General features: G+C 42.8%; 2 protein-coding genes across 5 annotated transcripts; both read left to right on the forward strand.

The window, feature by feature from the left end:
* The first annotated feature begins 191 nt into the window (after nucleotides 1-191).
* LOC6737299 (zinc transporter foi) lies at nucleotides 192-9,177 on the forward strand. Of its 4 annotated transcripts, none has more exons than XM_016171110.2 (6): nucleotides 192-655; nucleotides 5,423-6,012; nucleotides 6,079-6,427; nucleotides 6,496-6,665; nucleotides 6,728-7,735; nucleotides 7,802-9,177. In XM_016171110.2, exons 2-6 carry the CDS (start codon nucleotides 5,584-5,586, stop codon nucleotides 7,964-7,966), a joined length of 2,121 nt encoding a protein of 706 aa, XP_016031010.1. In that variant the 5' UTR covers nucleotides 192-655; nucleotides 5,423-5,583; the 3' UTR covers nucleotides 7,967-9,177. The 4 variants fall into 4 exon arrangements, with proteins under 4 accessions (XP_016031010.1, XP_016031009.1, XP_016031008.1 ...); XM_016171109.2 differs by having other exon boundaries at nucleotides 192-595; XM_016171108.2 differs by lacking the exon at nucleotides 192-655 and adding an exon at nucleotides 3,647-3,763.
* A 596-nt stretch (nucleotides 9,178-9,773) lies between these two features.
* Nucleotides 9,774-12,837, forward strand: LOC6737300 (protein ERGIC-53). Its single transcript, XM_016171111.3, has 5 exons — nucleotides 9,774-10,008; nucleotides 10,196-10,914; nucleotides 10,990-11,465; nucleotides 11,706-11,831; nucleotides 11,897-12,837. Exons 1-5 carry the CDS (start codon nucleotides 9,828-9,830, stop codon nucleotides 11,931-11,933), a joined length of 1,539 nt encoding a protein of 512 aa, XP_016031011.2. The 5' UTR covers nucleotides 9,774-9,827; the 3' UTR covers nucleotides 11,934-12,837.
* The last annotated feature ends 2,213 nt before the right edge of the window (nucleotides 12,838-15,050 follow it).

The raw sequence follows: 15,050 nt of genomic DNA on the forward strand, positions 1-15,050 counted from the left end.
TTGGTATAATATGGTAATAGATTCATGATACTTCTAAATCGATTATAAACTATTGCCTTACTGATGCAAATTTAATTTAATATATTTATCATTTTTAATACATGCTGCAAGAGATTACATTGATGTGCTTCGATGTATATCGATGTATAGCATTGATAGCAAAGGAACCGATACCTATCGCCGATGATTCGGTGTTTTTCAACATCCCTACCGCCTATCGATAATTGTTATAACAAAATTGTTTTAGTTGCGGATTTCTTGTGTTTGGCGGTGTGAGCGAAAGAGAGATGGCTGCTGCGGCATATGTTTAGCGTGTCCGGAAAATGTTTACAGTTAGCCCACCCTTGCATAACTGAGCCCGTGTTGGTGTTGGTGGCCGCATCCCGTATTCCGTATCCCGTGCAAATCTCGCCGCTCCATGCGGATTCGCTTCGATTCGATTTCCCGTGCCAAACCGAGATTATTACAACGGAATTGACACTCGGCGTAATCTCAACGGCCTCTTTCATTCACGCCCACCGCATCGGCAAAATATATAGCTCCCAGAATCGTCCAGCATTATCTTCGATCCCGCAATAACTCTAGTTGGAATTGTGTGAGTGTGTGTTACAGTGTTTCAGTGTGCGATGTGCTAAACAGTCCGGCAAATTTACGGGTGAGTTAGTAGTGGGCTTGCATTAATTACCCGCCTTTTATTAATCTTGGCATACGTTCGTTCAGCATGGAAAGTGCATGCGACGCGCCCCTATTCCACCGCCCACAATCCACCCACCACCACCAACTAGTATTTATTTATAGCGGGACATTTCCATGTGCGTGTGATTTTGACACCCGCTCACTTACATGCATATGTATTTGTTGTACACACACACATAAACAGATGCACACGTAACTACACTGATATTCAGCACGTTTTTATGCTATTTTCGATCGAAATACTTATAAGTCATCAGTGTGTTCTATACATAATTCAGCGCAATTCCGAATACCATTTCCATTCGCGCTATCTTCAGAGCCTAATTACGCAAAATCAGTGGAATTAGTAGCAAACGGGCCAGAATGCTTATCACCCACTGGCGGGGCTAGATAAGATTTCAAGGGGGATGACAACGTGGATGAGGTCTTCACTTCGCGTATGCTTTATCTCTAGAATTCTCCCTATTTAAATCAATAGACTGATCCAAACGATCATAGTATCTAGAAATGAAGGCTGAGTTATACTAGGTGTATTTCTACTATTCTGTTCAATGTTTACTGATTACATTTTGCGTAAATAAATACTTTTCTTATAAACTCTTATCACCTACGTAAACCGTCATTTGATTTTATATTTTTATTGCACTGATAGCAAATATTTAAGTTGTATTCCGGATGCGTAACCCCCTTTGGAAGCCGCCACTGCTATCGCCACTGACCCATATATCAACATGTGCTCCTTTCGCACTTTTGGCTGCCTTCCACATAGTTCTGTTGCTTTTGTTCTTTTTTTTTTTAGAAGTGTAGGCGGTGCATGAATCATAGATAGTAATGCCGGTGGTGGCCAAAGGGAAGCATCCTTATCGGCCGCGAACTTTTCCATTTCTCCGCCCAACGCCCGCCGCCAATCAATTATTCATGAGCCAGCGTAATTTGCACAAACTGATATGTATTTGCAAATAAAAAAAATGCAATATCAGCTATGAATGCCTTGCAACCAGGCGCCAACAACTGAGGCAGCCAACCATTAAAGCAACCAACAACTCAATACGGAAAACAAACAATTCTCAGCGATCCACGATCATTTCGATGCCCCCAGATGAATTATTTATCGCATATGGCCAGCCCTTCAACATCAGTTATGTGTCAGTTGGTGGTCGTACTAGCTGAATACTAAACCGGCCACTCAGCCAGCGTACATAGTATGTAATTCAGCAGACGGCGAGCATGGCAAGGTCAGAGCCTCGTTCCGTACGGATTTGATCCAATCGGATTGGATCCGTAGCTGTCCATTCGGATTCCGAGACCGAGTCCGAATCTGAATCCGACGTGATTGACCTCAGCTTAGTCTAATTGTGTGTACTTGGCTTCTATCCATCCAGAACTTCAGTTCCATGTGGCCATCACATGACGCGAGGTTTTTCATATCTTCCCAAACAGACATGCTGAAATTTCACATCAAGCTTTGGCTTATGAAAAGGTAGAAACCAAAGGAAAAAAAAAAACGAAAAAGATAATGCCCGAATTTGTGTGTGTGTTTGGATTCTTGGGTACACCTTTTCGCAGGTTATTTCGCTGAAGTTTCAGGTATGAATTTCGTGTTTGTGTTGCGGCCAAGATAAAAGATAAATTGCTCAGCAGGTAGAGAGACGATCTGGAGATGTAGTTGCACGGTGGAAATTTCAGGCTAAACAAACTGTAGATTGTGCTTAGCACTTGGTAATAAATCGTGTGAGGAGAACTACGAGTACGTTCCTAGATTTAATTTCGCAGTTTTAGGTTGTTACATGTATAAAACGAGATATTATGCAGCGTCAGGGGCCTAAAAACGTGGAGATACTATGTACATATGTACATATCATGTGAAATTTATTTTAATCTGGTGACTCATCAATGTACTTTGAGCGATCGCGTGTTCAACTTTGGGCTTTTTGTGCAGATGTCATGCGAAATTTGATTGTGCGATTGAAGCATAAAAAGTGGAATGGGTTCCAGGAATTATGAGTTTATGAAATGGAGATTGCATGTGAAATTTCATAAAGTTTGACTCATCGAAAAGGTACCAGAACGTTTTGGAATTTCACAATTTGCGAAATGAGACCCACCCTTCTCCTGAAATTTCAGCATGGAGATCTTTTGCGATGCCAAGCGAATTTATGTGGCGGTTCGGTTCTATGTACATATATGAAATTCGTTTATGCTGGCTCAGCTGCATAAGCATTCCGCATCTAAAAGGGTTACTCTGCGGAAATTTAAGCCGTCTGGGACAGCACAATTCGTTGGAGATATCATGCGAAATTCAGGCAGCAGCGAGTTCAGTGACTTGCCGACTATACAATTACCACGGGAATTCGGAAAAAACCAGACGCGTACGATTTGCGATATGGAGATGTTATGCGAACTAAAGTTGATTCAGCAAATCGAATCGTACGTTTTTGGTACAGTGGCCGCTTGATATGTACGATTTTTAATTGAAATTTTAAACAATAAAAACAAAGCAATTTTTCCTAAAGTTTATTTATGTATTTAAAGTTCTTGGAAAAAAAGTGAGTAAATTGCTGATTAAATTTTTTTTTTAATTCTCAGACCACCAGATTGGAATGGCAAAATAATTAAATTATTGAAGGCTGGCCAAAAAATTAATTCTTTTTTTTAATTTATTGGTTTTAATGAGATAATAATAATCCGCTGAACTAGTAAAATATTGACGTTTTAATTAGATCTTAGTTCGAACCGCATTAAAATTAAGATGGAATCATTGAGTTCTGATTTTCGTTCTCGTCGACATTGGACATGGTACAGAATCATCCACGCCCCGCCAAGTTAGCACGCCTTCGATGTGGGTATGCTTTAATGTGGTCCCCAGTCATATGCACATCGATATACCATAGACAAATATACATATATACACACTCACTCAATTAGCCAGCAATGAAACTGGCTTATAAATCGAACCGCAAGCGACGCGCGCCGCTCAGTTGCAAAGCGTTTGCAAAGCTCACTGGTGGTGAGGATCGCAGATCGGTTTGGTTTAGTGTTTCTTTCCCTGCAATCTTCTTTCTGCGCGGTACGAAAAGCATTCAAGATATTTTAAAAATATTTCAATAAACATATGAGCCGTGTGGTGTGGAAGAAAGTGAAATGAATTGATGGCCCCGAATAAAAAAGCCCTATAGCATTGACGCCATCATAAAAACGAGATCGTTAAACATTTTCTCGCAGTGATTCCATTCAAATCACGCGAACAGAATTTAAATGAGGCTTGATAAAAAAAAAAAAAACTAAAATAAAAATAACACAGCACTAAATACAAACGAAACAGTCGGTCAATGGCGGCAGCACTTGACCAATTGACTGAGTTTGCTGGATTGATTGCCGAAATATTGCCGATGAATTGTGTCTGATCTGATTTGGGGAATTTGTATGCAAATCGGAGCTTCGTTGATTGATTTTTATTGCCCTGAAATTAAGTTTTTCGCAAATTTCCTTTGCCAGTTTGGCAGTTAATTTCCTCAACAAGTGCCAGAGCTTCAGCTGCAGCAGCAGCCTCAACCTTTAACACTTAACCCCTTGTCAAGGCGACGTGTGTCCTTGTCAATGCCGCGGGTGCCGCCCGCCCACTTCCTGTGACCTTGACGCCACCATAACTTAATGCAACAACAATGGCGCTTCTATTATTACCTATAGTGGTTTTGGCTTTCGCTTTTATTAAGTCGATAACCAGCGAGCCACCCAATCCACCCACATGTATCTGTATCTGTATCTGTGCCTGTGTCGTAAATTTTCGCCAAAGTTTTATCAATAAATTGGATTTCAATGCAGGACCGTTGAACTAACTGCCATTAATGCGCAATTGCAAAATTGTCCGAGTCCCAACAAGTTGTTGTTGCAATCCCACTACAATAACAAACTAATTTTCGGTTAGTTAGATGGGTGAAGGGGGGTGGGCTTAGGTTTAGGAAAAATTCCAGTACCGCATGGCGAATTTCCTTTTAGCCGCGTGCCACTCGCATTTTGCTCATCGAAGAAGCCGCATGGCATCCAACAATTTGGCTCCCGACTAGGAGCTGAAAACTAGTTGGCCGATTAGCCGCAGTTAGTAAATATCAATGTGCTATCGTTATGTAACTTCTCAGCTGATTTTCGTGTAGTGTAGTGTCGAAAATCTTAACAAAATTAGTGCTATAGAATCGAACATTTTGATTCTGGCATTTAAAAGTCCATTGAAGAAGCCAGTGAAATGTGAGATTGTGATTTGAAAAGCAAATGCTCTGATAAGAAGTAGGAATGTTAACGCAATGTGCATTAAATGGGGTTTCAAAGTGATAAAAAACCGAAGACTTCGAAATGGATTCTATTAAAAAAAATTCATATCTAAGTAAAGTGATCTATTACCGAAAGATCGAATGCAGCGAAACCGCCCATTTATGGCGATCTTGAAGCACCTAAAACCAGTTGTTTGTTGTCCCATATTTGGAGGTGTCGATCCATCAACGAACGATCTTGAACTTCCGCTTTGGTTCGCTGGCTATTTTGGTTATGCAATGGGCAAATGGCCTTTGTAAATCGGTTCTGGCTTATTGAGTGTGGGATGGTAATAAGGGGCTGACAGTGGAGCGGCAACCCATAAATGATTCTTAATCAAATAGAATTGTGTGTGTTGGCTTGATGTACTTGTTTTCGTTTTTTTCGCTAATCTCTTGCTGACATTCCCATTCAATTCCAGATCGAACGCAATAAGCGAGTGAATTGACGACTGACTGATCTCGGCGGATATATAATGATTGTAGCCAACCGTGCTGGGCAGTAAACCGAAACGAGAGTCCGAGTCAGTAGCATTAGTCCTAGGAGTGGAAGAGAGGAAGGAGAGCAAGTCGGGCCAGAAAAATGGCGCGTCACATAATGGCCGTTTGCGTGGTGTGCCTACTCTGTGCACACCGCCTGCACTGTCAGGATCACATCGAGAGTCTGCTGGGCCCGGCGCTGGTCACGACCCACAACAGCCAGGAGCAGCTGAATGCCCGCGTCTACACGAACCTGAGTCCCTCCAGTGAAACCACCGAACGGCGACAGCAGCGATCCGCTTCTGGCGACGACGACACCATCAACTACAGCATCAGCCCTCCATCGAGAAGAGAAAAGCGCCATGCTGGCCATGAGCATGGCTCCACATCCGAATCCCGCGTCCCGCAGATCACCCAGTACTATCTCGAGAAGCTAATGGCCCAGGATGAGCTGATGAACAGCAGCGGATTCGATGGCCTACTCCAGCAGCTCAGCCTCCACTCGTTGGCCAGTGGGGCAAGTGAGGGAACTGTGAGTATAGTGCTGACTATTGCATATTTATTGCTGATTAACTCCGATTTCTTATTTACTTTAAAGTGCGTTCCTGCTAGTCGCCTTGTGCATCATGTCCAGCCCCACGATCATCACCATGCTCATCATGACGAAGATGAGGATCACAGTCTGCAGCTGAACAACTGCACGCTTATCCAGAATGGCACCACCTCCAACGTCATATGCCCATCCCTGCCCAACAACAACACACATCAACTCGGCAAAGAGGCCAAGAACTTTACGCTGAGCGATAAGGACTTGCTACATCTGTGTCCGATTCTCCTATATGAGCTGAAAGCCCAGAGCGGCGGCTGCATAGAACCTGCTGTCTTGTCGGACATTGATACCACTGAAGAGCTGCTGGAAGCAGAGAAGGACAAGGATATATTCTATGGTGCGTTTTCAGACACAGTTTTGATGGCCATTTGTGTTCCTAACTAATCTGTTTCTCATTTTTTGCAGTATGGATCTATGCTTTTATTTCTGTGTTTGCCTGCGGCATCCTCGGCTTGGTAGGCGTGGCCATCATACCGTTTATGGGTTCCAGGTATTACAAGTACATCATTCAATATCTGGTAGCGCTAGCCGTGGGTACGATGACCGGCGATGCCCTGCTGCACTTGCTGCCTCATGTGAGTAAAGCTGATAATTCTGATGGGTTCGTCCGAAGCCATGACTAACGTTAAACTTATAGTCTCTTGCAGGCCAGGATGAGCGGGGGATGATCATGAAAGGACTGGGGTGCCTGGGTGGCATAATCTTCTTTTACGTGATGGAGCATGCGCTGACCATGATCTCCGAGTGGCGCAAGAGCGTGGAGAAGAAGGAGACAAAGAAACCATCGCGGGCAAAGGTGATGCGGGATCCCGACTCGTCGGTAAACAATTCCGTGGCCGGCGACAAGATCTGCAAGCAAAAGTATAGCTCCTATCCATATTGCTACGACGAGATCACCATGAACAACAAGCAGAGCGAGTGGATGCACTTGCCCGGCGATGCAGCGGCGGGCGCTGGCGGAGATGCTCCTTCAGTAGCGGAGCTACGTAACGGTGTGGGCGATCATGATGGATCCAATGACATGGCCGCCGCTGCAGAATCCCTATTATCAACGCTGCACACGAACTGCGTGGAAATGAATCACCATAATCACAACCACAAGCACAATAGCCACCAGCAGAATCATGAGGGCCAGGATAGCAACACAATTGTCACGGATCTGGACGGAAACGCCGTGTACGCAGCAAACAATGCAAAGGATAAGGACGGCCGGAACGATCATGTAACTGTGATCCTGCGGGAGCACGAGTCCTCGCATCACGGTCACAGTCATCGCCATGGACACGTCCATTCGCCGCCGGAAACGCTGAGCGCCGTGGCCTGGATGATTATCATGGGTGACGGTCTGCACAATTTTACGGATGGCATGGCCATTGGTGCAGCCTTTGCGGAAAACATTGCCGGCGGCTTTTCCACGTCGCTGGCTGTCTTCTGCCACGAGTTGCCACACGAGCTGGGTGACTTTGCCATCCTAATAAAAGCAGGCATGTCGGTGAAGTCGGCCGTCTACTACAACCTGTTGACGGGTGTCCTGAGTTTCATCGGCATGATCTTTGGCATTGCCTTTGGTCAATCGCAGGATGTGGCCCAGTGGATGTTTGCCGTGGCTGCGGGTCTGTTCATCTACATTGCCCTAGTCGATATGGTGAGTAGTCAACACAAGGTGTACCTCAATAAAATTATTTATGTATGATTTTCTTCTATTTGCCAGATGCCAGAGATCTCGGCCTCGCACAAATCACTGGGCCAGTTCCTGTTGCAGATTCTCGGCATGCTCAGCGGAGTGGGGATAATGCTATTGATTGCCCTTTACGAGGGCGATCTGATGAGCGCGTTCGGCACAACGGGAGCCGCATCACACCAGCACGCGCACTAATAACATAAGTGAAATTGTAACCAACCGCAGCGAATCTTGTAGCGTATTATGTGAATTGCAGCGAATCTTGTGTATTAACTGCATTTTTTCCGCCAAGCCTATAGGACCTCTTGAATTATTATTTTTTATATAATTTCATTACATTGTTGTTTATATTATTAGTCCACAAAGTTAGACAAAACAGAACCACAGACACAGCCGGTTGGCGCTTATCAAACGCATTTGTTACCCAGTTTATGAAACACACAACCTCACACCCACACACAAGCGACGCGATTCAGCAAACTCGTTTTATTTTCGTTCCTAATTTTGCTATTGAACTGCGTTCGAATCCATTTCACACCCAATTTAATGTAAGATGTCTTGAAATTGGCTAGGTTATAAAGTGATCTTGAATTTAGATGAAACCATTTGAAGAGCATGCCGAGAAAGATGCTGTCAAATGAGAAAAGGAAGTAACAGAAAATGGATTGGATCTGGATCCCACAATCCTCTAATTACTGATCTTATACGCGAAGAAAGAACCTAAAAATTACGATACATAATATATATATATATATATTGTAGGATATGTATACATACATATACTTTTTGTATTTTGTAGTCTAGAGTGCGCACGTTTACTTTACGCGAGTTTAACATTCTAAACCCAAAATCAAGGGATGTCCACCGCTGTTATGATTTCTACAGTACTTAACGACTTGAACGCATATAATTTCCACTTTCGGGAAATGTACACAAAACCCATTTAAGCTTAATTTATTATCGTATTTGTAATAAATTGAAAAGATTATTATATTGCACCATCATGCATAATTTAGATTTTCGCTACCCTGTAGCGTCTTCGTTTAATTATGATTTTGTAATAAACCAAGCTAAAACAAAGACTTTGATTTTGTATTTACGGATTTGAGTTGTTTTCCTTTTGATTGCGCACACAACTAACACGAAAGTGATTGTGATTCAAAATGAGTAACTAACATTTGTAAAATGGCGCAACTTGCGGCACGATCGCCCCTAATGACTATCCCCCACACACCGATCTGCACACAAAGCTATCACTTGTGTAAACTGAGCAACTAACAATATTTTATGAAGCCCACACTATGTGCTACCGAGGCATTAAAACCTATATTAATTCTAGCTGTAAGCTCTACGAAAACTACAAACGGTAGGAAACCAGAAACAAAGAATAAAGATGTAAACATATATACACACACTGTGCTAACTGTGCTAAAGGAATTTTGGAGAAAGGATGTAATTCTACTTTGGTGATATCACGCAAAAGGCAATTGAAACAACTAACGAAATAATTTTACAATAACGTATTGATAAACATGTATGTATGTAAGTGTGCACCAGCACATGCGAATGGCGCGTATTTTGCTATATTTATGTTTATTTTATAACGGGACGTAAACACTTTTTAAATTTTCAAAATAAATGTTTTTCCACCTCAACATCATAAAGTGATAACAAGATCTCTTGAATTTGGCGGGTATTTGCGATATCGATACAAAATCTACCGACATCGATAGCGATTGTATTGTCGCTACTTAAATATTTTTTAGGTCACTTGGTACTTGCTTCTAAAAATTTATGGAAAAACTTTGATCTTATAGAATTTTAAATTGTGATCTAAGCTGAAGTTAATTTCTACAGAAATGTTCTAATGAATTTATTTTATATTTACCCTAATTGTTAACTAAATGTTAGATAAAAAAATTGATTTTAAATTATACAATGCTTTTAGTACATCCAGTGCGATACCACCGCTTATCGATGCCGGCTGGTTATCGATATAATCAGTTTGCACCATCGTCGCCCACCCACCACTAGTTGTCAACATATAATTGCAAAGATGCGGCCCACATTCCTGGCCATTTTGTGCTTCCTGGCGTGGAATCCCAGCTCCGAGGCGACCGGCAATCTGAGTCCTGGAGCCGTGGGCGTGCACCGTCGCTTCGAGTACAAGTACTCGTTCAAGCCGCCGTATTTGGCACAGAAAGACGGCACCGTGCCGTTTTGGGAGTACGGGGGAAGTGAGTACGAGTGGAAGACGCAGCTCCACGTCAGTTGTTTTGGCCCACTCGCTGCTGCTCTGCGGCCGTGGGTGCGAGCGAGATGGCGCGAGGCGGCCAAGTGTACACGCAGGCACTTTGTTTGGATGTCGTTTTGACCACGATTCCGGGTGTTTCTATAGCCACAACTTGTTGCTCCTCATTTCAGATGCCATCGCCAGTTCGGAAAGTGTGCGCGTGGCGCCATCGCTGCGCTCACAGAAGGGTGCCATCTGGACAAAGTCGCAGACGAACTTCGACTGGTGGGACGTGGAGATCGTGTTCCGGGTGACGGGACGTGGCAGGATCGGAGCCGATGGATTGGCCTTCTGGTACACCACGGAAAAGGGTGACTACAATGGTCCTGTGTTCGGATCCTCCGACCGCTGGAATGGTCTGGCCATCATGTTCGATTCCTTCGACAATGACAACAAGCACAACAATCCCTACATCAGTGCCGTGCTCAATGATGGCACCAAGCTGTATGACCATGCCAATGATGGAACCACTCAGCTTCTGAGCGGTTGTCTCAGGGATTTCCGTAACAAGCCCTTCCCTACCCGGGCGCGAATCGAGTACTACAACAACGTGCTTACCGTCATGATCCACAACGGAATGTCCAACAACAACGATGACTACGAGCTGTGTCTGAGAGCGGATGGTGTTAATCTGCCCAAGAACGGCTACTTTGGAATTTCCGCCGCCACGGGCGGTCTGGCCGATGACCACGATGTATTCCATTTCCTGACCACGTCGTTGCATGCCGCTGGACAAGTTCAGGAGCAGCCCAAGGTGGACAACCAGGAGAAGCTTACGCAAGAGTACAAGGAATACCAGGATAAACTGGAGAAACAGAAGCAGGAGTACAAGAAGGACCATCCCGACGAGGTAATTGCCACGCAGCCAGCTGATAAACATGGCTTATCGCTAGTTCTGATAATCAACTTTCGTATAATCCCATAGCACAAAGACGAGGAGGACTGGGAGGAGTTCTACGAGTCGGAGAACCAGCGTGAGCTGCGTCAGATCTGGCAGGGTCAGAGCCAAATTGCCGATCACCTACGCGAGCTTTCCCGCAAAGTGGATGAGATTATTGGCCGCCAGGAGACCACGCTGTCGCTAGTCTCACGTAATGCTGGACAGGCTCTGCCTCCGCCCGCCGCCGGCGGAGTGCCACAGCAACAGCTGCCCGTTGGCGCTGTCAGCAGGAGCGATGTCGATCTTCTGCTCACTAATCAGAACATGCTGCTCAGCTCCATCCGCGAGATTCGTCAACTGGTTGGCGATATCAATGTGCGCACTGATAACATTCAAACGAATCAGAAGCATGCGCCCACAGCACAAATCCAATCCACCGGCTATGATGTACAAACGCTCATCGCCGAGATGCGCGATGGCATGAATCAGGTCAAGCAGGGCATCACCCACGTGGGCCAAAGGTGAGAAATACGCTCAAAGCTTATTTTTAGTTTCCCAAACCTAAGTCAATCAGATCTCGAATGAATTTTAACCTTATCAGCAATATTTTGAATTCTTAATTATGAAATTAGAGTGTTAACAAATTTGATTCAGAGGAAGACGTTTATGTGTTCCTCCACTCAGAATTTATCTGAGTTTTAGACTATTTTTGATACTTGCGTACCATCTTGATACTTAATATGCGTGTCCTTACCTTACAGATTGGGAGCGCCACAGGGAGCAGCTCAAGTGGCCAATTGTCCCACGGGCAATTGCGTTGGAGTCACATTGTTCCTAAGCGTAACTGTTGTGCAACTGCTGCTAGTCTTCATCTACAACGTATTCAAGTGAGTTCATGGAATCTTTACGTTTGGATTCGAAACTAAACAATCTAACCAATTATTCCTTGCAGAAACCGCAGCGAAGCACAGGCGAAAAAGTTCTATTAGGCGAATTCGCGACTCATTGGGATCGTAACGAATAACAAACACACAAGCATACACCCACAGAAATCACGAGGAAACAGATTCGCACACCTGACTAGGTGGCAACTAAATTTAGTTAAAATGAAAGATTTAAGACTTCAGCGTAGCATGCTCTACCATTATGTGTAACTGTTTGTTTTTAAATAGAAGTCTGTTAAAGAAGTCAGGTTCCGAATACAAACTCAAGTCGTTACTTAATCAAAGAAAGAACAAGAAAATTGATCAATGATGTATGCCTCATGACAATGCCACGCAATACAAAACGAAGAAACCGTCGAAGAAGCCACAAGACAAACTTCCCTTAGTAATAGCCAACAGAAGATGTTTCTTATTTGTTTTAGCAAGTCAAGTCGAAAGTTTCACTCCATTCTCAACTCTGCATATCATGTGTGCAGGCATTTATAAGAAGCACAAGAAAACCTATCTGAAAAAAAAAACAAATAAAAATCGCAAAATCTATATATGTACGAAAATTCCGTAAACGTAGCCAATTTTTGTAATATCTTGTATACTTTAGAGTTGAGATGAGTCTTTCAGGCTCGGCTCTTAAAACTGAATTGGCAACATAAATCTTTTTTCCATTTTCATGCGCCAAATGGTCAACAAAGCTAGTTAGCCAGCTTTTTTGTTATTACGCCAGAAAGTGAATTAATTTAATAATTATGATGAACTGTCTCACTAAGTTTTTGTTTGGTTCGCATCATCACTGGTGCGATGTAAGGAAGTTTTCTACTGAATAATCTTAATATATATACTGATAAATTATAAAACAATTGAAGTGAAGTGTGTTTTTATATATGTTGTCCATTCCAGTCTCGATAGAAATGTTTAAAAAATGAAAATAAAAATCAATTTATAGAAAAGTCTATCTCCAACTGTTCAACTTGATAGTTTTACTCTGCGCCTCATTTTATTTTTATACTCTTCCGTAAGCGATATTATTTTCGCTGATGTCGACGGAGGAAAAAGTTTATTTCTTGAAAAGTCCTCGTAAGCATAAACTAGAATCCCTGTCAGCTGCCCCCATCCCCATCCTCATCCTCCCATCGATGACAATGCGGCAAAAATGGCGCCACTTGGTCGCCAAAGTGCGTGGAGCTGGGGAACGAGTTGGGCTCTGGTGAACTTTGGCCATAAAATGTAACTGCCATTGGTGGCATTGTGGGCAGGTCCTCTGTGGTCTGAGTACCCATCCCATCGCATTGGGGAAAATCCCAGGAAAAGCACAGCCAAAGATAAATGGACAGAAGCCAACGGCAGTCGCGGCCCATGCTATAAATTCTCTACGGGATCGGGGAATGGGTTGCACAGTCCTGGTGTGCGGTTGGATGGTAGCTTCGCCTATGTGCTCCGAGTCCTATGTACTTTCACTGCGCAGGAGCAGGACCAGTTTCCAAGTGGCTGGGAAGGGGGCCTTCAACGGCTATTAACTTTTTATAACAGCCAATCGGCATGAGGCTCGCAAACAGAGAAAATGGTTTCCCAGCAGGGATGGGATGTGTGCACTGCAACAAAACTTACTTCATAGTATACGATTTACACACGGCCGACTAAACTAAATCATGATTTAGTACATCCTTGTTATGTTCGTAAGTATAAATCTTAGCTAGCTCTAAAAAGTTGCACATATGAAGTTTACTAAGTGTTGTCGTAACAAATAATATTAAGGTAAATTATTTGCTATGATGTTGCTTAATAAGGTACAAATGTACTACTCGAAAAATACATTACTGTGCAAATTAAAATTTAAAATAAAAAAATCTTAAGAAAGTAAGAAAAATCGAATATGAAAAGTATTTACCACCAGTTTGATCGAACCAAAGTGTCCAAATTAATTCTTTTAAAATGTTTTAAAATAATATGAACTAGTATTACTTTGCAAAATACACAAACTTTTAAAATAAAATTGACAACTAATTTTATTATATTTAACAATAACTAGTATCCGTACACAGATGTACATTTCTGGTTTTGATAACTAATGAAGTTTTTATGATTAAGAAATGAATTTAAGATATCTCAGCTATCATCATGTAACCTTGTAGAATTACCATTATAGAATTTCTGGCAAAGAATATATTTGAGCTATACTAAACAATTTTAAGACCCTTACATTTACTTAATCGTTTCCAATCCATTTAACCAACCAGATCAGTTTGATTTCCCGAATCAGATGAGATAAGTGTAGCTGTGAAAGGATGTCAAAACTTTAATAATCCATATTGCATATTTACACATCTGTGGAATTTCAGAGCTCACCACAATCCATTAGTAAATGAAATTCATAAATCCCCGCCCGAATGTCCTTATTGCCTCCCTCCTCAGCAATCGGCAAGCCGACAAACGAGGACGACAGTTTGCAACATTTGCCAAACATTTGCGAAAAAAGGGGACACATAAAATCAAAGTCAAAGTAGTTGCGATGTAACGGGGTGGATCTGTCTGGCTATATCGGTGCGATATAAGTAAGTATCCTTCGCTGTTGACAAATCCCCAGACCATGTCCTGCATATCCAGCCAAAGGAGGAGCAGCGGCAGCAGCGTGACAAATGTTGCGCAAACAAATGGATTACATTGCTACCACAGCCAGTCAGCTACCCAAATGCCTCGCAATGAATCATAAATTTCCATAACTGTCATCCGATCTGGGCAGATTTCTTTTCCTCATCGGTCGTCGGTCGGCGAAGAAAGCAAATTGGCCGTCACCGGATTACGAACTTTGTAGCTAATCCGTAAAATGAAATTCGCTCCGTAATTTGCTAATGACACGAACGAGGATTAAACGACCAAGTCGAAATTGATACAGACTGATCAAATCGTTATAGAAAATTTTAGAAGGAACTTCTTTTTTAATGTTCAAATCAAATAGTTATTCGTGATGGGCAGACAATCTAAGCTACCGACTTCCACTAAGCTCCTTATCTACAAAGCGATCATAAGGCCAATCTGGACGTATGGCATTCAACTGTGGGGCACTGCATCGAAAAGTAACATCAACATAATCCAGACATTCGAAAACAAAACGCTCCGCACAGTCACAAACGCTCACCCTTTCCACGATAATGCCACTATACACGAGGT

The sequence above is a fragment of the Drosophila simulans genome, chromosome 3L (genome assembly GCF_016746395.2).
Source record: "Drosophila simulans strain w501 chromosome 3L, Prin_Dsim_3.1, whole genome shotgun sequence".
NCBI classification, from domain to species: domain Eukaryota; kingdom Metazoa; phylum Arthropoda; class Insecta; order Diptera; family Drosophilidae; genus Drosophila; species Drosophila simulans.